The following is a 22,138-nucleotide window of genomic DNA, read 5'->3' as shown; positions in this document are numbered from 1 at the left end:
GCGCCCCCCAAGCATGAATTTGTAACGTGGACGGTCATCGCTGTTCGCGACAGTCACTGTCAGAGGGTTTCCTTTTGAGTAGATTTGTTACCTCTTTTTGGACTTGGCCCTTCTTGGCTAAAGTTCCTTAAACTTTTTGCCTTCCTCCTAGACCTTTTTTTGATATAATGTTGCCGACGTACATGCTTTGGGCACTTTGCCACTGCTGATCAGTGTAAAAGTGCGCATCCTCCCTGTATAAAGTGTTATGGTATTTGATTGTCCATAATTGGTATGTTTGTCTTACTAGTAAAGTCCCTAGGAAAGTGCGCTATGTGTGCCGGGGCTAGTAATGCAAATGCAAATGCTACTAGTGGGCCTGCAGCACTATTTGTGCCACCCACATAAGAAGCCCTAAGAAGAGATCTCAGGCCTGCCACTGCAGTGCCTGCACGCAGTTTGTTTACTGCCTTGTTGTCCTGAAAGGTGCACCCACTTGGCAGGCATTACCTTCCCTTTTTATACACATCAGACACCCCTATAGTAGGCCCAAGGTACCCCCTGGGCAGGGTGCAGTGCATGTGAAAGGTAGGACATGTACTGAGGTATGTACCATGTCCTGAAAGTGAAATACTACCAAATTCGTTTTTCACTGTTGCAAGGCCATCTTGCCCGTAGGACAGAATGGGGAATGCTGTGTCCCCTGTTTCCAGCATATCTTCCCGTAGGCATAAGATGGAGAGATGGAGTTTAGTGGGCCTGAACTCAGAATTTAATCATCTTTTTGTGAAGATGGTTTTTGAATTGTGTCTTTAGAAACCAGAGGGCAGATTTACAAGCCCCTTGCACCATGTTTACGCCGCCTTGTGTTACGCAACAGCGGCGTAAACGTGGCGCATCCCTGCGAGGCATTTACAATGTGACGCATCTAGGGAGATGCGTCACGTTATAAAGCCCAGCGCCACAATGGGGGCGTTCCCTCGCAGGTATGGCGTTCCGGCGCCTGTGCGCCTCGCAAAAGTGCCTGCGTGAAATCTACAAGATTTAACGCAGGGTACTTCCGCGACGCTGCTATGTCAATTCCTTACGCCTGCTTGAAGCAGGCGTAAGGACTGACGCAGCATGTTAAGTATTGGGCGGCCCTGAGCATTGCTGGAGTTGCGTCGCACTTGCGACGCGACTCCAGCGATGCGCCGCCCTTACGTCACGAGATGCGTCACGCATCTGCCTACCTATGCGCCACGGCCATGGTGCATCTGCCGTAACGCAAGGGTAGTTTTGCGTGACACATTTGTTTTGGCGCATCTCTGCTGATATGCAGAGATGCGCCAGAACTCGTAAATATGCCCCCACGCTTTTAGAAGTGGCTAGTTTCTTGTCTTAAACTATCCTGTGTGCCTCTGCCTGGTTGTGTATTGCCTGTCTGAGTTTGGATGTGACAGGGTCTGGGAAGTGTCCTGACCCCAGGGAGGAGTAGTGAGGCAGCAACAGGCGGGCCGGTAATCGACCTTTACAATTGAAACTTTTTTCCCGCATACCATCACTCCGCATACAAACATAACAAAAGTACTATTACTCCGCAATGCCATTATAACGTAAGGCGTTATATCTTATATGCTTTTACCACGCATGCATTTACAACAAAATTAGTTGTAAATGCATGAATAGTAAAATCATATGTTTTTTAAATTTAAGTTTAAGGTAAGTATATGGTTTATGTTTTGGGGTACAGGGGTATTTTATTGTTCAGGGTGGGTTTGGGTAGTGGGGTGCACAGGGTAATTTCAGGGTACAGGGTGGGTTTGGGTTTTGGGTACAGGGATATTTTTAGGGTTCAGGGCTAGGTATGGGTTTTGGGGTACAGGGGTATTTTTTGTGTTCAGGGCTGGGTATGGGTTTTGGGGTACAGGGGTATTTTTAGGGTTCAGGGCTAGGTTTGGGTTTTGGGGTCCAGGGGTACTTTTAGGGTTCAGGGCTAGGTATGGGTTTTGGTACAGGGGTATTTTTATGGTTCAGGGCTAGGTTTGGGTTTTGGGGTACAGGAGTATTTTTTGGGTTCAGGGCTAGTTATGGGTTTTGGGGTATAGGGGTCTTCTTTGGGTTCAGGGCTAGGTATAGATTTTGGGGTCCATATTGAAATCCAAATTGAAAAAGGATTGAAACTACTTCGTGGTCAAGAAGAACCGCTGACAAAGATAGAACAGCTGAAGAGACTGAAGAAAAGGACTGCCCTTGCTTTGTGTTCTGGGGCTGGCATGCAGTTTGCTGATTTGACTGAGGAGAGGACAAGGGACTTTGCTATGTGATGTGTTCCCCTGATTGAGGGGACTTTGCTGTGTGCTGTGTCTTTAAGTAATTTGTCTCCAAGGGCCCAAGGAGAGCTGTTCCCCAGTTGTGGAAACTCAGGACCATAAACGTTTTCAAGTATGTCTCAGCGATCATGTGTGCTTTTTGCACGCCTGAGACTGCCGTGTGGTCCGTGGTGCTGTTTTGCAAGGTGCCCCGGGACCGCATTGCTCCCGCAGCGTGAAACATTGCCCATGCTGCTGCATTGCTGTTTGTGGCCCAAGCCGTCTTCCTAACTGAGGCTGTGAGGAAAGATCGCTGCCGCCGGCCTGAGCCGCATTGTGCGAAAGGCTTACTTAAAACCAAGAAGTGTGTCTCAGCGACGCTGTGTGCGTGTGCTCTTTGCACGCTTGAGACTGCTGTGTGGTCTGTGGTGCTGTTTACGAGATGCCCTGGGACCGCATTGCCCCTGCAGTGTGAAACATCATCCACGCTGCTGCATTGCTGTTTGTGGCTCGAGCCATCACTGTAACTGAAGCTGTGAGGAAAGATCTCCGCCGCTGGCCCGAGCCACAACGTGTTAAAGGGTTTCATGAAGCTAAGGTAGCCACAAGGTGAAAGGGATCATTATCATTTTTGTCAAAAGGAATATGCCCAAAATTGACAACGAAGGAGAAGGCAGCTCCGTAACCCGTCTGGCTACAGCGTCACCTAGCAACAGAGCTGCAGCGCGATCAGTATCACCCAGCGGGATGTCCAACGAGCAGAGTGAGAGAGTGAGGCAGAGCACCCCCCAGGTAAGTCTTGGACTCCGGTCAGGAGCTGCAAGCATGTGTGGCCTGGGGAGGCAGGCAGGAGGAGTACAGGAGTGCTCCAATCTCTCTCCTGCTGCGCCGCGTTAGACGTGATGAGTCCCTGAGCGGCCTGTACCTGTGCAGCAGTACCGTGACCGCCACGCTAAGCTTACAACCTTTGTCTCTGCTGTTGGGGCCTACTGGTGCCCAAGTTTACCACGCAGACTACTTACTGCATTATTCTTGTAATAAGAAATGCCTGATTCTTGCACTACTTACCGCATTATTCTTGCATTACCAATTGCCTGATTCTTGCATTAAGGACTGACTTAGTACTACATTACGAACTGCACTAAGAACTACATAGCATTGTATGAGGACTGCATTATAAACCAATAATTGCTGATTATTACCGCTAGAACCTACAAGTGATTGCTGGCCTAATAACCGGCAAAAAAAAATATTACGAATACGCATATGTTGGATTTCTGTCGTTTGGTCCAATTGTATTCCTTTTTATGAAGATATCGCTATTTTTATGAAACCAGTGTGGTGTCCATTTGTGGTGTTATCACTGTGTTACTGTGAGTGTGGTTGCAAATACCTTACACACTGCCTTGGAGATAAGCCTGGCTGCTTGTGCCAAGCTTCCAGGGGGTGAGCAGGGGTTATCAAAAGTGTGTCCCTCCTTACCCTGACTAGAAGCAAGGGTCCCTATTTGACTAAGGTACCTACCTCAGCCAACTAGTGACCCCCAGTTCTAATACCTCTCAAGTAGATTTTCTACTCAAGTGGCAGCAAAATCATCTTAACTGGCTGCGCACTCTTGCACAACTCATATTGCCGGTCATGCTGATTTTCAGCACTACTCGTGCTACCGGCACTAAATTGCAGTGCGAGCTGCATATTTTCCACCTCTTGGTGGAATTCCACTGAATCTCGCTGAGTTTTTCTGTAACCTCTGTGGTCAAACTCCACACGTTCCGCCCACTCCTAAATGTTATTTGCCCTTTCATGTGTTATTTCTTTAATTTCTCTTACAATATTTCCAAGCACGCTAGTTTCAGTTGATATTTTTTCATAGTTTTCCCCATTGCTTCTAATTTGATATTTGTTTTCCTCTCTTTATGGTTCCCAACCCTATAAATACCGAAGAATATTCATTTTAGGTGAAATGTTGTTTCATATGGTCCAGTGTTGCAGTCTTGTGCTGTTTGTAATGATCTTGTTTCTTGATTGTGGTCTTACAACAGTCTGTTACTCACTTGTTTGGTTTGCACTCTTCAGTTCCATTTTCATATATACACAATCTATTGCAGTAATTCTTTGTGGTAAGTTGACTATTTCTGGCTTTGATAAAACCCCTTCTAAAGCGTGCTCTTGCTAATATATGGACGGAGTGCTGAAACTTTTCAGACACTCACCCCCAGTCACAGATCTGGGTTGAATCAATCATTGTTCTTTAGCTCACTTTGCCTCCCCAGATTAGACACTGCTATATGCAAATCAGTCTTGACCCTGTGCCTCATGTGAACTGCCAAACCCTGTCTTCCCTGGACCAGAAACAAGCATCCTGGGACTGGTTTTGGGCTAACAGCCCTCATCAGCCAGGCAAGCTTGAATCCAGTGGCAAAGTGAGCAAGGGACTCATGTCTTGGCATACCATGCCAACTTAGGGCGAACAAAGCAAACCCAAGGAGATGATGGACGGAGCGCTGATACCTATCAGACACTCACCCCCAGTCACAGATTTGGGTTGAATCCATCATTGTTCTTTAGCTCACTTCGCCACCCCAGTTCAGACACAGCTATATGCAAATAAGTCCTGACCCTGTGCCTCATGGGAACAGTCCAGCCCGAACTGCTAAGCCATGTCTTCCCTGGACCGGAAACACGCATCTTGTGACTGATTTAACAGCCCCCATGAGCCAGGCTAGCTTTATATTCAGCACAAAGCAATATGAGGCATTTTGACCCATTAACCTATGATTTTGTTGTAGTTGATTGTTCAAAAGGACACTGAAAATATGCATAAAAGAAGACAAAGTTATGGTTCATGGTAATTTGTTAGTGGAAGTGTGTGACAAACTATGCAAAGCAATATGACCTTTATTCTGAGTCATGCAGTGTGGTATCTCCATATCATATACCACCTCCAAGTTACAAAGTTTTATTGGATGTTAGAATGCCCCATGAAAACCTAATGTGCTACTTCACACATGTTCCATGTGAAGAAAACACGAGGATCATGCGGTAGTGAAATAGGGTCATGTGCTTGGAAAGTGCCTGGAATTTATGAATTGAATGAGGGAGTGGACCCAGTAATTTCGAGACCTGCATGTTTTTCCCAAATTTGGGCTTCCTAACTCAGGACGGCCAGTGTTAGACAGACCAGTCTGGTCTCCCCCCAAACGTTTTGCCTCACCTTCTTCATTTTAGCTGAACTTATTTATTTTTGTTGGCCTTAAAACTCCCTGAACTTACCACTACCAACCAGTGCTAAAGTGATTGTGCTCACTCCTCCAAAACATTGTTAAATTGGCTTATACCTAATTGGCATATTTAATGTACTTGGAAGTCGTTTGTAGAGTGGTATATCATATACCCAAGGCCTGTAAATTATAAGCTACCAGTGGGCCTGTAGTACCTATTTTGCCACCCACATAAGTAACACTGTAAAATATGTCTCAGGACTGCCATTGCAGCCTGGATGCAGTTTTAGACTGCCATATCAACTTGACATTAAAACCCCCCTTGCCAAACATTAAAATGCCCTTATTCCTTTACAATTTAGTCACCCAGGTAGGCCATAGCGCACGGTGCTGTGTTATTAAAAGTTTGGACATGTACTTATAAGTTTTACATTTCCTGGTAGTGATAAACCCCTAAATTTATTTTTCACTACTTTGAGGCCTACGCCTCCCATAGTATTCTGGACATTTAGTAATATGTAATTTCCAATTGGGAGCAGGCAGGATATCTATCACATTGTAATGATAAACCTTATTTAATGGTAAAGTTAGATTTTTCATTACAATTTTCAAAATGTCACAATTAGAAAGTTGACATTTTCCTGCCCTTAGCCCTTTTGTGTCTGTTGCCTGTCTTGGGTCACATAACTGGGTGTAACTGACAGTTAGACTTTGTGAAATTCTCCCAGACAGTCACAGACTAGAGGGATTAGGTGTGCCTGGTTGTTCCATCTGCTGACAGGATAGAGGGGAGCGCTGAGCACAGCCCCAATTGAAACTAAATAGCCTGTGCTCTGCCTTCTCACAAAGTCCCTAACGACCCCAGATTGTTGCTACAGCCAGCATGGAACAAGGGCAGGGAAGGCTGGAAATTCAATGCACTTTAAATCCGCTGTCTAGAAGGTTCTACCGCCTTCCAGAACCAGGGCATCACGATATAAAGAGGGCCTCAGACACTAACTCTTCAGTACCCCTCAGGGCATGTAGATACGTTGCTAGGAAGAAGGACTGATGTGCTGCTGAAAGGATTGTCACTCTGATAGACTGCGACTCTGAAGGAACTGCTGCCCTGCTGCGCTGCCCTGCTGCCCTGTTGCCTGTGGATGAAGAACTGAACCTGAAAACGTATCTTGAACCCAGAGCACCAGAGGGACTTTAAAGGGCTAGTATTCTGGTCTCCTGATCGGAGCCTCAGGGATATAAAAGGCTCCCCAGTATCCTGCACCAACCCCTGGACCCAGCTGCAGGGCTTTCCTGACCCCCAGGTAGTGCCCGTACCCCTTCGCACCGAAACCTCACTGCTCACACAGTGATTCAGCACAAAGCTCCATCAGCCTGACTCTTCTCACTCCAGCATCGACTGATGCAGGGATTGCTAATGTGTAGCACCAGCAACACACACCCATGATGCCTGGCCTGCTATTGGCAGTACACTGGCAGCCTCCTGCGAGGCTGTCCCCTACCCCCTCCAACATGAAAGGGACTCTTGGAACAGACTTTGAGGAGGTAAACTTCAGCATGCCTAACCTGGGGATGGTTGCTGACCAGCGCTCCATCTTAGTAGGTATGAAAATATGACTTTGACCTGCTCCCACCAACACAGGGAATATCAGTATGTGGAACTGGCATAATATGCTTTTTCGAAATTATGCAAACTTTCAATAAAATTATGCAAAACGACAAGTAAATAGGCATCAATGCAAACCCATCATTTAGCACTACATTGTAGCTGCTCTTGTTCTAGGTCTTCTCATTATTCAGGCATGATAGCAGCGCATAATTACATAATGTACTAGTATGGCCTAATTTCAGGAATGTCATGCTAGCATAATCTTTTATTTTGCTTGACCCTAGTAGGGGATTTTTATGGTGTATGCTGGAATCAGCATACTGGGAACAAGTATTAAGTCATACTGAGTACCTGGTAGACAGGTACCTAGGGACAGAGTTGTTCAGGGCTCTATGCATGAGGACAATTCAGGGGGTGTGGAATATTTTAGTCAGCCATTCAGATGAACCCCTGAAGGAGCTGACTATTGGCAGTGCACCCAATATGCAAGGACCTTGCTGTGGTTGTCATGCTAATCTTCTTTGACTTCTTGGCTTTCCTCTCGCCTGCTTGACAGCGTGGGAGAGTGACACAGGGGACACAGTCTCAAGTGTGAAACTACAACATCTACACCAATGCTTGCTAAATGTGCTCTTGCAGTGGGATGTTTTCCCCCAAATTACTCTTAATTACACGAGCAGGAGAAATCACTTTATTACCAGTACTCCTATGTCAAAGAGGAGCACAGAATTACTGAAATGACTGTCATTCATCTGGCATAATTGAATTTCCAGCCAAGTCTACTGCCAACCCTACCTTGGTAAACCCTTCATGATGCCTTTTTGCAGCAATGCCTTTCCAGATATACCAGCCGTTGTGTATACAGCATCCATCTGTATGCCTCCACGTGTTTTTCTGCTACCAAGATGTGCAACTAAAATAAAAAGTACTTTCTCAATCCTTAAGTCACCACCAGCTCCTCCTTCACTAGGCCACTGAGAGTCAGGCATGTTTTAGCACCGATAGATATAAGAAGTGCTCTCTCAACATTTGGCAGTGCCGGCCCGTCCATGGGTGGCCATTTCCTAGGTAAAACTTTGGGCCGTTGCCTTTAGGTTTTTTTTTTTTTTTACAGTTAGTTACATGTGCTATGGTTGCTGATGGTTCAGAAATATTAAGTTGTAGTGGTGCAATATGAGAGTCATGGGTTGAAAAAGAAGCAGGAGAAAAACAAATGCTGTTTGAATTGCACTACTTTATCTTTGTTCCATCAGTCTCAGCCATATTCCTAAACTTTTGGTTCTTCGTAATGCTGGTACCATTTTTAGACTCTTTATTTATTTGTTTATTTACAATATAATTCGATAGATATAAACAGTGATCCAAACATATCAAAGATTCGATTGCCAAATCTAACAGCAAAATGATACAGAAACATATGTAGAGCATACACCAGAGTGGTATGTGTCAAGACATCATAAAAAGGGTACCATATGTTTCTCCACAGTATACCATGTGCTTTCTAGTCTGTCATAAAAGAAGGTATAGTTCTTATGAGGAAACCATAGCTGCCAGACTTATTGTGAGTGATGGTGAAGCTGTGCCACTTTCACTAGAGGAAAGCGGTTAGCGAAGTGGTTCAAATCAGAGAATATGTAATAAATAAAAAGGAAGATCAAACAAAACACTAAAAGAGAAGATTAGAAGACATAGGCATAATATTATATGTATCTGTATTTTATCTGCGTTACATGTCAAGACAGAGGACAGTCAATGCCGCAGTTCTTAGTGGCCATAGCTGAGTGTCCATGAAACAATTGCTACTTGTGAGAACCGGGATCCCTAGTTGGCTGAGGCAGGTACCTTAGGCCAAGTAGGGACCCTTGCTTCCACGTCGGGGAAAGGAAGGATACCTTCTCAGATAACCCCTGCTCGCCCCCTTGGTAGCTTGGCACAAGCAGCCAAGCTTATTTTTAAGGCAAATGTGTGAAGTATTTGCAACCACGCTCCCATTGACCCAATGGTGACACCACAAAAGGACTATACACGAGTTTCATATAAAAACAATCATACGTTTATATAAAAAGATATATGATGAGACCACACAATAAAAATCCAACATATGCATATTTGTAATGTACCTCCTGGCAGTTAGTAGGTCATCCAGCTCTTGTAAGTTCTGGCGGTATTATGAGCACTTCTAGGTGATCCTATGAAGTCCTAATGCAAGGCTATGCAGTTCGTAATGCTATAATCAGGTACTTTACAATCTAAGAATAATGCAGTTTGTGATGCAAACTAATGCAATGCATAATACAACCATCCGGCAGTTCGTTATACAGAAATAATGCAATGCGTAATGCAGCAATCTGGAATTTTGGTCTGCAAACTAATTCATTGCGTAATACAACAATCAGGCAGTTGGTTATGCAGAAAAAAATGCAATGCGTAATGCAACGATCAGGTTGTTTGTTCTGCAAACTAATGAAATGCGTAATACAACAATCCGGTAGTTTGTACTGCAGGATTAATGCAATGCGTAATACACTCCGGTACCGATCACGGTGCTTCAGACGGTCTCTCCGCCGCTCTTACTGACATGCGGTCAGTTTCCATTACCATATGCCCCAAACACAGATCTGGAGTAAACCACAGTGCAGCTCCCCGCTCCAGCCCCGGTACTGCCACTCTTTGGTACATACAGGCTGCGACATGAGCTGGGACAGAGGCTCGCGCTGCCAAAAGAGGAGAGGCCGAGAGCGTCTCTCCCCGAGCCTGTGCCCCACCCCAGGCGCTGACACACGTTACCTGGGGGTGCGACCTGGCTCTCCTCTCCGCCTCTCTCGACTTGGGCCTCCGATGCGGCTTTGTTGATTCCGGGCCGATGACGATACCGAAGATCTCACGCTGTAACAGGGCACACGCACATAGCATCGCTGAGACTCCCTTGAGCATCGGGTGTGCACTGTCACAGGGCAATCCTTATGAAGGTGTCAGGCTGCATGAAGCACATGCACACAGCGTCGCTGAGACTCCATTGATCTCCTGGCACTCCCGATCAATTGGCAATACTTCAGAGTGTCTCAGGCTGCAAAAAGCACACACGCACAGCGTCGCTGAGACTCACTTGAACTTCTGGTGCTCACGATCACAGAGCAATTCTTCGGAGGGTCTGAGGCTACAAAAAGCACACACACACAGCATCGCTGAGACACTCTTGAACTTCTAGGGGCATATTTACGTTGCCTGGCGCATCTCTGCAAATCAGCAGAGGTGCGCCAGGAAAGATACGACACGCAAGTTTATCCTTGCGCCACCCATGATGCGCCGCATTTACAATGCGGCGCACCATGACGCAGGAATAAACAGATGCATGTCGCATCTTAGGCGTAAAGTTGGTGCAGTGCTGAAGTTGTGTTGAGAGCTGCACGCAACTCCAGCACTGTTCCAACTTGCCCTATTTCTAACATGGTGCGTCAAGCCTTACGCCTGCTTCAAGCAGGCGCACGGTTTTGACGCATCAGCGTTGGGAAAGTAACTCAGTGAAATCTTGTAGATTTCACTGAGTCACTTTTCACGAGCGTTCCTGCGACGGAACCCCCCCCCCCCTGTGTGGACACGCCCACATGAAACCTGACGCAAGTTTCATGTGGCGCAGGGCCTTACACCGTGACGCATCTCCATAGATGCGTCACGTTGTAAATGCCTCGCAGAGATGCGCCACATTTACGCCGCCTTGCGTGATGCAACAGCGGCGTAAACGTGGCGCAAGGGGCTTGTAAATATGCCCCCAAGTATGCACCATCACAGGGCAATCCTCAAGAAGGTCTCAGCCTGCACGAAGCACAAGCACACAGCGCCGCTGAGACTCACTTGAATGCTAGGTGCACACGATCACAAGACAATCCTCACAAAGTGCTCAGGCTGCAAAAAAACACACGCACACAGCGTTGCTAAAACTCGATTGAACTCCAGGTGCCCACGATCACAGGGCATGACTTACGAAGGTCCCAGGCTGCAAAAAGCACACGCACACTACGTCGCTGAGACACTTCTGAAATGTTTGTGTTCCTGACTTTCCACAACAGGGAGCCGGCTCACCTCGGGCTTTGGGGTTAAGTTACATCAGGGCACAGCACAGCAAAGTCCTTTCAAGCAGGGAGACACAGCACACAGCAAAGTCCCTGTAGCCTCTACCTTGGTTAAAACGACAAACAGCAGGCCAGCCACAGAATACACAGCAAGGGTCAGTCATTTCCTTCAGTCTATTCAGCTGTTTCTTCCTTGGCAGAGGTTCCTCTTGAGCACAAAGTAGTTTCAGTCCTGTTCAGTCTGGAACAGTCCATCCAATACCAAAGTACAGGGGTTTCAGCTCTCATAGTGTACCCCTAATTGTCTTTGAAGTATTTGTGTTCAGGGGGGCACTGACCCCTGTTGAAACCAGTTCTGGGTGCCTCCCTGCCAGTGACACCTTCTTCCTTTGATTAGTGGGGGTCTGGATTCTCAATCACTCAGCAGGCGATGGAGCCATTGCTTTATGGCTGCAGCCCAGGCCTCTTCACCTCTAGGGCTACTCCTCCCATCTACACTCCAGATACTGGTCAGCCTGTTGCTGTCTCACCTCCTCCCCTGGGTCAAGACATTCCCCAGATCCTATTACTTTCAAATCCAGACAGTTGACCCACAACCAGGCAGAGACACACGGAAATGTTAGAGCACAAAAACCCAGAAACTTCTCAAACAGTGGTTTCTAAACACACAATGCAAAAACCACCTTCATAAAAAGATGTGTTATTACATTGTGAGTTCAGGCATACTAAACTTCACCTCTCCATCTTAAGACTTTGGGAAAATAGGCGGGAAACACATTACACAGCCTTCCCCATTCTGTCCTATGGGCAAGATAGCCTATCAACATTGAAAAACGAAATGGAGATTATTTCACTGTCAGGACATGATACATACCTCAGTACATGTCCTACCTTTCACATACACGACCCTGCCCAGGGTAAACCTTGGACCTACCCTAGGGGTGTATGATGTGCATAGAAAGGGAAGGGTAATGTCTGGTAAGTGGGTGCACTTGTCAGAACAACATGGCAGTTTACCAAACTGTACACAGGCACTGCAGTGGCAGGCCTGAGTTTCTCTCTTTAAGGCCGCTTGTCTGGTTGGCACAATTAGTGCTGCAGGCCCACTAGTAGCATTTGCATTACTAGCCCAGGCACACATAGTGCACTTTACTAGGGACTTTGCTAGTAAGGCAAACATACCAATCATGGACAACAAATTACCATTATACTTTACACAGGGAACACTTGCACTTTGACACTATGACACTAATCAGCAGTGGCAAAGTGCCCATAGCATCTACGTTATCGACACCATGTCAGAAAAAAGGTCTAGGGGGAAAGCAAAAAGTTTAGGGAACTGTAGCTAAAAAGGGCCAAGTCCAACACCACTCAAGTATGTATACTTTCATTTTCAATTGGTGGGACAGTCCATTGTACATTCTTCATGAAGAAGACAGATGTGTAATGTGAAACTAACAATAACGACCAGGGTGTTAAATCCTAAGCCCACCCCATCATACAGGCTTCAATTTCCATGAGCCCGAACCCAAGGAAGCATAGGAGAGTTCAACAACTTTGATTTGGTGTACACTATTACACTATTATGACGTTCATGTACAGTGGAGAGGCCACGCAGTATTGTGAGGAAAAGGGTTACAACCTGTGAGAAAATGCACCCCAGTTATTTGGTGAATTGTATTGTTGATAGTGAGACTCTGAACACTAGGGAACTGATGTCCAGTACCCAGTATATTTGCTCTGACCCCTAAGATATGTAGAAATCGGCATATTTAACTTTTTCATAAGGCCATAGACATATGGTGCAGGAAAGCACAGTGATATGAAAGTTACATTTCACCTATGGTGTATTTCTTTCTCTATATGTATGCATTGAATGAATGAATACATTTTATTTGTGCGGTTACTCAAAACCATTACAATAAAACAACGAGGTAAAAGACGAAGATTCCAATAAAAAATAAACAATTTAAAACCATATACACTGTGAATAAAATGCAAATCCAAAATTCAATGATCATTGAGTCCATTGTGTTTTTTGTTGTTGTTTTTTTCTTAACACAGCTGACAGTTGTACATGAGCTAGGCCGTTAGTTCCAGACGGTATGGAAGCTCAACGCAGGTTCTTACCCAATTACCCAACCGGGAGAGTCCATCAGCTTCCTGCGAGTCTGTTGTAAAAACTTACCAAACATAGCCATATGTTTCACTGTGTCCAATGTATACAGTTGATGTATAGCCTCCTTCACAGTTCTAGTCCCCCGTTGTAGCAAGATGGGCCTAAGGTAAAGGCTGCGATCTAGGCGCAGGGCTGGGCAGCAGAGTAGGATGTGGGCCAGGGTCTTACGTTTGTATTTGCAGAGCCGACACTCCATGATCACCATTTTAGTCGACCCGGGGGTATAGTTCTTTAAGGGGGAGAGGATGTAATCTAAACGCGACAATCCTGTGTAATGCTTCTCTACCCACCGCCTGCGTGAGATGAAGTTTGGGGTTGTTTTCTGTGTGTGGGAGGCTTTGGGACTCATGGATGCCTTGTGAGACCAATGATTCCAAGTCTGAGGTGCGAGAGCAAAGGCGGACGTGTTTTCTTATTGTGCTTTTGATAGCAGTATACTTGATTATCTTGGGGTACCAGTTTTCGATTGCAAGTTTCAAGATGTCTTTGGCGGCGGAAAGGCCGGTTGACCAGGGATTGCCAGGTTCCAGAAATATACTTTTTATAATAGACTTCATTGTGTTCTCTGGTGCTGCCATGGTAAGATAGAAGTATTTACTCAGGGAGGCCATCTCTTCCAGCTTTTGTTGGTTCAGGTTAAATTCTAATCGCACTAGATTATTCCTGGTGCATGCGGGTAGATGGAATAGCTTTTTGTAAGCTAAGCAGTGGATTTTTTCTAGGTCTCTCGCTAGTTTCCCTGGAAATGCCTGTTGTGCGTAGTTAAGTGAAGGTATTAGTTTCGCCCTCAGGACTCTTTGAATTGCCGTTGTTGTGGGGCTGTGTAGTGTGGCACAAAGCTTACAGAGGGCGTAAGTAATGCTTTTCCCTTTCGTACGCATTTTATCAAGGTAAAATCCTGGGCAACCTGTTTCACTGAACCAAACTCCCAGGTAGTAGTAGTGTTGTGTGCAATCCAGAGACAACTGGCCTGGCATCCATTTTACCAGTTTTTTCTTAGGGTATTGCCCAAAGAATATTGTTTTCAATTTGGATGGGTTGGCAACCAGTTTATTTTTAGTATTGTATGTTGCCAGGGCCGTAAGTGCTTTTTGTAAGCCTATTTTAGTGTAGTCTAGGAGTACCAGGTCATCGGCGTATTGCATTAGTCGAATCTTAGTATGCCCAATCTTAGGTGTTGCTAATGTAGCTCCAATCAGGGCTTGGCCCATGTCTGCGGTGTATAAATTAAAAAGCATTGGAGCGAAAACGCACCCTTACTTTAGGCCGCGATCCGTGTCGATTTTCCCTGTAGCAGATACGCTCGAAAGTTGAATTCTTACCCAGGTTCTTGAGTATAATGAGCAAATGGCTTGTAGTAAAGATGGATCGATGTTCCAGCGTGCCAACTTCTGCCAGAGGATGGAGCGGTCTACGCCGTCAAAAGCTGCGGAACAATCACTAAAACAAGCAAAAAGTGGCAGGCTTTGTCGTGTCACGGCTTTTTGAGCTAGATATGAGAGGACTGTTATATTGTCCACTGTTGATGCTCCAGGTCTAAACCCCGTTTGAAAAATGGGCAGGAGGCCTTCAGTGCTGACCCAGTTTGAAAGTTCCACAAGAAGGGTGCTTGCGTAGGCCTTGCCCTCAATATCAAGCAGGGCAATCATGCGATAATTTTGTGGGTTGGATTTTGGGCCCTTTTTATGTATTGGCTGCAATAGCGACCCTCTCCAGGAATCTGGAACGTCCTCCAAGAACCGGCATTCAGCATACAAATTGATCAAGTTATCTGTCCAGAAATCTGTATCAGCCCTGAAGAGGGAGCCCGGCAGGCCGCTGAGGTCCGGTGCCCCATTATGTCTGATCTTTTTTAAGGTTGTATAAACTAAAGTTTTTCCTGGAGGTGCTCGGTCGTCCAAAGTTTTTGAGGTGTGGGCAATGATGTCTAGTTCACCACCCTCATTAAGATCTTTATTCGGCAAAGTTATGCTTTCATCCTCTTTATACAATATTTTCACATGAGCGGTCCAGGTGCCAGCGTCAAGTGAGTTCTCTCTGTGGTGGTCTCCTTGAGTTAGAGCGTTTAGATATCGCCAGAACTCTTGGGACTTGCAGGGTCTCAGTAAATCAAAGATCTTCAGCCATTTCGCCTTAATACATTCGCGTCTGGCGGCCCATACCTTCTTCGAGTGGGTTTTTGCGGCTTCTTTGAGTAGCCTTTTGGCAGATGCTGAGCCAGTTTTCTGGTAGGCCCTACGTTTAGCATTTAGTTGTTTGGCGCTCTCTTTAATTGCTGGGAAATGTCCAAAAGTGTGTAATGGAAATGGAGTGATTCTGCTTGATGTGCCTCCTTTCAGCAGTGAAGTTAATTTGCGGGCGGACCGATCCCATTCGTCTATGGCGCCCCCGTTGTTTTTGCTTTGTTGCCAGCCAGCCCATATTTATTTCCATTTCTCAAATTTGTTAATTGGCACTGGCCCCCATTTGATTCTTCTTGACAGTATAAACAGTTATTCACCATTTGATGCCACCATGCATCTTAAAGTGCGGTGAGTGTCTACTGTGAGATTTAGCGTAATCGTTAGGGCGGCGTGATCGCTTTCGTTTCGTTGGTCTACTGTGTAATTTACCATGAGATTTTGTGTCTGTCCGCTTAATAGGATGTAGTCTATTGTCGTTTGATTGTTGTATGTGGGAGGGCAACGTGCCCCTGGTGCGTTCCTATATTTATGCATTGGGTGTGTTTTATATTGTGTTGTGTTCTTGACTTTTTACCTTTTTTGTGACAACTAAATACTTTACACATTTTCAAAAGTTAAGCCTGTCTGCTCTGAGCCTTAGCTTCCTGGCGTTTAGATCAGGTTTACATTTCTAAAACCTTTGACTAAACATAACAAATCAGTGACTGCTCAATTAATATTCTTCTTTTTCACACAACCCCCTTTAGGCATGGTAGGGTGAATGCCAAGGAAAATTATATCACCAAGACACACCATGGTGAATTTTTCAGTCCAACAAGAGTGTTCCCACCTTATGTATACTATGTACCACTGTAAAAAAAGGGTGACCATATATTTAGAAAGACTTCCATCCTGTGTTTTAAATTATATTTAAACCATTCATATGCGACTGTTTTGTATATTTCTACCAACTTTTCATAATGGGTATGCAGCTGTGGCCATCTTTGATTATCAGTATGCAAAGTTTGGCAGGATACCAAGCTGTTGCTAGCAAGCATCTTATTTGGCCCGTAAGTTAGTCATACCATGCAGCATAATCAGTGTTTTAGTTGGTAGAAGGGCAGCTCGAGATCCTTACCCTGTCTGTGTGGCTCAGACTAGTGCACACAAAACAGTTAGAGCCAAAATACAACATAGAGATATCAACACTCCTGTCAGAAAATCGTCCAGTTTTGGCAATGAGGGTATCAGCAATATTTGAACCTAGGCTCGTCCACCACCCAGGGAATCCTAACAAACCCCAACATTTGTGGACTGGGGAGCCCAGGGTGGTGTGACCTGCAGGTATGCCATACATTTCTTACCCACAACGGGGCACATGCATCAATATTGCATTTTGCGATTCCTTAATTGCGAAAAATAAGGAATCGCAATTAAGGAATTGCAAACTGCAATGCATCAAGAAATCGCTATAAAATTAGCGATTTCTTAAAATTCCTTAATTGCGATTCTCTAATTGAGAATCGCAATTAAGGAATACCTCCCCATCCATTCCCATGGGCCTAAAGGCCCATAGGAATGAATCGAAAGACATTCTTAATTTGCAATTCACCATTAGAAATTTGCAAATTAAGAATGCAATTTCAAGGGTGCAGGGGTGTCCACAGGACACCCTGTTGCACCCCTGAAATCTGCTTAGAATTACATTTTGCACACTCACATGCCCCAAGGGCATGTGTGTGTTTAAAATGGAACTTTGAAAAATGCACTTTAGTACATTTTTCAAAGTTTCGCAAATTACCATGAAGGTCAACTTCATGGTAATTTGCTCCCCTTATTTGCGAATTCGCAAATTTTTAGAGTTTGAAGCATTGCATTTAAGGAATCTCTATTTGAGATTACTTAAATGCAATCTCAATTTAAGAAATCGCAATTTTGCGATTTCTTAAATTGCGAAAAATAAAAAAATGTTAATGCATCCCAAAAATGGAAATTGCATTCGCAAACGGCTGAATTTTGCGATTCGCACCATTTGCGAATGCAATTTCCTTTGATGCATGTGCCCCAATGTCTTTTAAACCAGAAATGCAAATGTCAAATTTGAACAAAAATCTCAAATTTTCCCCTGATTTCAGTGACAAAAAAATCCAGAAACTTTCTGGATCCACGCAATTTCTACCACTCAACATTCCCACACTTTTCCCGATAAAAAACAGTACCATATTTGTGTGGCGTTGCCTAGCCCCATCAACACAAAATTAGTAATATTCTTATTATTTAAACTTACAAAGTGCAGCTGTTACCTGAAGAAGGCTTCCTGGTGCCGAGAAAAGGCCTCAAAACCAAGAGGGAGACATCATTATTTCCTGCCTGGTTTTTGTGATGGGTCGGCTTTGGTAATTGGGCCCACGTTAGGCCATTATCTAGTGAAACCTATCAAACCCGGAAATTTCTGAAAACTAGACACCCAGTGTAGTCCAATGTGGTATGTCTTGTGTGGATACCAACAGGTTTTCTTACCCTGCTCACCTCAATGTTTTCTAAAATCATTCAATTTCCTCACATTTCTGTGAAAAATATCTCCAGAATCTGTGTAGACCCACACAATTCCTACCACCCAATGTACCCACACTTCTCCTGATAAAAACCATACCCCACTAGTGAGGCACATGACAGGACCGGGATTATACCAGGGACCATGCGAGTCAATGAGCTGGAGTAAATCCACTTCCAGTGCAGGAAGGAAAAGAGATTACTCCAGACTTCAAGGGGCAATACATAGGGCAAGGGATTCTTCCAGAGGTGAATAGCTTAAAGGCAGAGATATTAAAAAACCAATGAAAATAATATGCAACTTCAGAGAACTCTTTTTATCAATATATAATTGTACCCTCCTTACATTTACAGCAAATTGTAGCATTGCCATGTGAAGTTGGCAGTAGTACACTTGGATACCTGTTAGTCATAGCTTACTCCACAGATGCTACTGCCAATTTTGGTGAATTCCAAAATGTAGGAAACAACCATGTTAGTAGTAATAATTTACCAGTGAAGATTTACCACCTTGGGAAGTGGGCTGCAGTCAGTAAATACCTTTTGGGCACTGCTTTATTTGAGTACAATTAGCTGACGTTTTTATTTTAACTTGCATACCTCATATAAAGTGCGCTAAAATTTACTTATACATAAAAAAAATCTTTTTATCACCATGAATCATCTTTTTTCTTTTGTTTTAAGTAAAGAGATATGCGAAGCAAATGAAACCATCATGTGCCCGATGTGTGAACGTAACTGCTCACTGCAAAGACTTAACGAGAGCTGCATCTATGCCAAGGTAATCTTTATATTAACATTAATTGTTCCATGTTTTAACAGTTGTGTTCCTTTTTATTATGCACTCATGTTTCATCCTAAGAGTAAGCACATGCATGAGTTCCTTTCAGATAGTAACATAGCAAAGTCGTCAAGGGCCCTAATGCAGTGTGGCTGTATAAATGCTTTAGTCTTAGCTACAATTATAATCTGTGCACCTTTCGCTCATACTTCCTCTTCCATCACACTGCTAGCCGCTGTTCCCCAAGGAATATAAGAGCACCTCTCTGGTGACTTATGCATTACACCAAAATGCCTCACACATATCACAATTTATAATCTGCCTCCCATGCATTCCCCCACTGTGCTGCCTACTACCTGTCTGAAAATGTGCGTCTGCACATCTGGCTATGAAGTGCTATATCAATGTAACAGTACAATGCAACACAATATGATATCTACTATGATTTCCTCCCACATCTGGTTATGGAATATTCTTCATTACCCTTCCTAGGCCCCAAGATGTCTGGGGTGACAAAAGGCTGGTGTGAAGTTATTTGTGAGTGCAGGAGGTGATCATATTGAAGTGAAAGTGTGGTAGGTAACAGCTCCGCCCCACCCATCCTGTCAAGATTGGGCATCCTTCCAACACCCAGCCCCCTCTGTGACATTGTTTGGGCAGAACATACAAAGGCCAACTGACAACTACACCAAGTCATGTGACCCAAAATACAGGCAGAAGGCACCAAATAGTTAGGACAAGAAAATGCCAACTTCTAAAAGTGAGATTTTAGGAATTGTGACTTAAAATCTACATTTACCATTAGAGAGGATTTCAAATTACAATTCTTAAGAGACCAAACATGAAAGTTCTATCTGTTCCCAAGCAAACGTTATCCCTTATTACGTGAAATACGGTAACCCACTGTTATCCTGTAGGAGAGATAGGCCTTGCAATGGTGAAAATGCCTTTAGAAGTTTTTTACTACCACAACATGTAAAACGTAAACCCACATGTCCAACCTTTTAAATACAATACACCCTGCCCTCTGAACCCTTAGGACCTACCTTAGTGGTGCCTTGTATGTATTTAAAAGCAATGCTTAAGCCTGGCAAAAGGTTTATTTTGCAAGTCAAATTGACAGTTCAAAACTACACTACAGGCTGCAGTAGCAGGCCTGAGACAGTTTTTAAAAGGCTACTGTAATGGGTGGCACACTACTAGGCCCACTAGTAGTATTTAAGCAGCAGGCCCTGGGTACATGTAGTGCCACTTCACTGGGTACTGGCATCATTGGCACGGGTTTCCCTTCCTCTTTTTGCTTCCTATCTTATATGTTGGCTGGATTTAGATGCTCTGGGTGCTGTGCCACTGCTAATCAGTGCCACAGCGTGAATGCTCCCTGTGTAAAGATAACTGTATGAATTGGGATAACCATAATTGGCTCGATTGGTTTACCTGTCAGTCCCTAGTATATGTGCATTGTGTGTGCCCAGGGCCGGTAAACCAAATACTGCTGGTGGGCCTGCAGCGCTGATTTGCGCTACTCGCCAAAGCAGCGGTTAAAGTATGCCTGTGTAGCATGTTCTAATAGCGAGTTACCCTCCATTTCACTATTTACTATTGTGAGGCTATCCGTTCTCATAGGCCAGAATGGACAGGCTGAGCATTACATTCCATAATCCTACCTGCCCCCAGGAACCTGATAGGAAATTCGAATTTGATATGTTTAAGCTCAGGACATTGAGATACATCTTTTAGTAAGGATCATTTGTATATCCAGCGTTCGAGAATGCCTCTTCTAGAAACTAGGTCTTTTTTTTAGCCTAAGCTCTCCTGTAGGCTTTGCTAGTATGTGTATTGGCCGTCTGGTTTTGAAGCAGCAGGGCCAGCTTGGTCAGACCGAACGCGAGAGAGAGATCCCCTCCCCATTCAGAGCATGGGGAGGGGTGACTCTGATCCGAGCATGGCCGTGCCTGGCAAGGTGAAGGATGGCTTCACCTCCCACTGGGCGTCTGATAGTAGACCCCCTGATTCTCAAAGGGCAGGATGTAACCTCCTAAACCAAGTGCTTCCCGACCCCACTGAACTTTAGAGACCAAAGACTTTTTAGGTATAAAACGCTGCGCTGAAACCTTTTGCAAGTGTGTTCCTTCTGGATGTCAAGACGAAAGTTTATCCGAGTGAACAGAGGAAAGGACTTTGAAACTTTCACCAAGCTTGCTGAAGAAACTACCCAAGGGCCTGAATTGAGAGCGCCTCCTGCTGAAGTCTCAGGGACATTAGACTTCACCCCGCTTACCATCTGAATTCCTGCATGAGGGGTTCTACTTGCAGGTGTGGCCTCCATCGAGTAATCCGGAGCCTCTAGTTCTACTGTACGGAATGCGGACTGGTAACCCTTGTTAACTCTGTGTGGGCCGCCGGAGCTAAGAGAGAGCTGAGTCCGCTAAGAGCCTGCCTTAATTTGAACCTTCGGAACCTTCGCTAAATCTGTGTGGGCTGCCGCAGTTAAGAGAGAACTGTAGCTGCTGAGTACCCGCCGTTGTGCCAGCCTGGTCGAGTTCATCCATTGTCCTGTGGGCCACCACAGCTAAGAGATAGCTGCTGCCGCTGAGTGTCCGCACTGGTGTCAGCTGGGCATTTTCGTGATTCACCCGGTGGGCCGCTGCAGCTAAGAGAGAACTGCTGCCGCTGAGCGCCCGCACCTTTGACAACTTTGCATCATCATGATCTGTCCTGTGGGCCGCCGCAGCTAAGAGAGCGCTGCTGCCGCTGAGTGCCCGCACCTTTGCCAACTTCGCACATCAACGTGATTCGTCCTGTGGGCTGCCACAGCTAAGAGAGAGCAGCTGCCGCTGAGTGCCCGCACCTTTGCCAACTTTGCATCATCGTGATTTGTCCTGTGGGCCGTCGCAGCTAAGAGAGAGCTGCTGCTGCTGAGTGCCCACACATTTGCCAACTTTGCATCATCATGATTTATCCTGTGGGCCGCCGCAGCTAAGAGAGAGCTGCTGCCGCTGAGTGCCCGCACCTTTGCCAAATTTGCATCATCGTGATATGTTCTGTGGGCCGCCGCAGCTAAGAGAGAGCTGCTGCCGCTGAGTGCCCGCACCTTTGCCAACTTCGCACATCATCGTGATTCGTCCTGTGGGCTGCCACAGCTAAGAGAGAGCAGCTGCCGCTGAGTGCCCGCACCTTTGCCAACTTTGCATCATCGTGATTTGCCCTGTGGGCCGCCGCAGCTAAGAGAGAGCTGCTGCTGCTGAGTGCCCACACATTTGCCAACTTTGCATCATCATGATTTATCCTGT

The 22,138-nt window shown here is 45.3% G+C and overlaps 1 protein-coding gene across 1 annotated transcript in view; it reads left to right on the top strand.

Annotated features, from left to right (window-relative positions):
* ANO3 (anoctamin 3) overlaps positions 1-22,138 on the top strand; it is a 1,634,736-nt gene that overhangs the window by 798,316 nt on the left and 814,282 nt on the right. Inside the window, exon 11 of the mRNA XM_078684212.1 lies at positions 18,749-18,845. Within this exon, the coding sequence (XP_078540338.1) occupies positions 18,749-18,845 (97 nt within the window). The remainder of the gene's footprint in view (positions 1-18,748; positions 18,846-22,138) is intronic.

This window comes from Lissotriton helveticus, chromosome 3_2 (genome assembly GCF_964261635.1).
Source record: "Lissotriton helveticus chromosome 3_2, aLisHel1.1, whole genome shotgun sequence".
NCBI lineage: Eukaryota > Metazoa > Chordata > Amphibia > Caudata > Salamandridae > Lissotriton > Lissotriton helveticus.
This window is presented reverse-complemented; position numbering and strand designations above follow the sequence as displayed.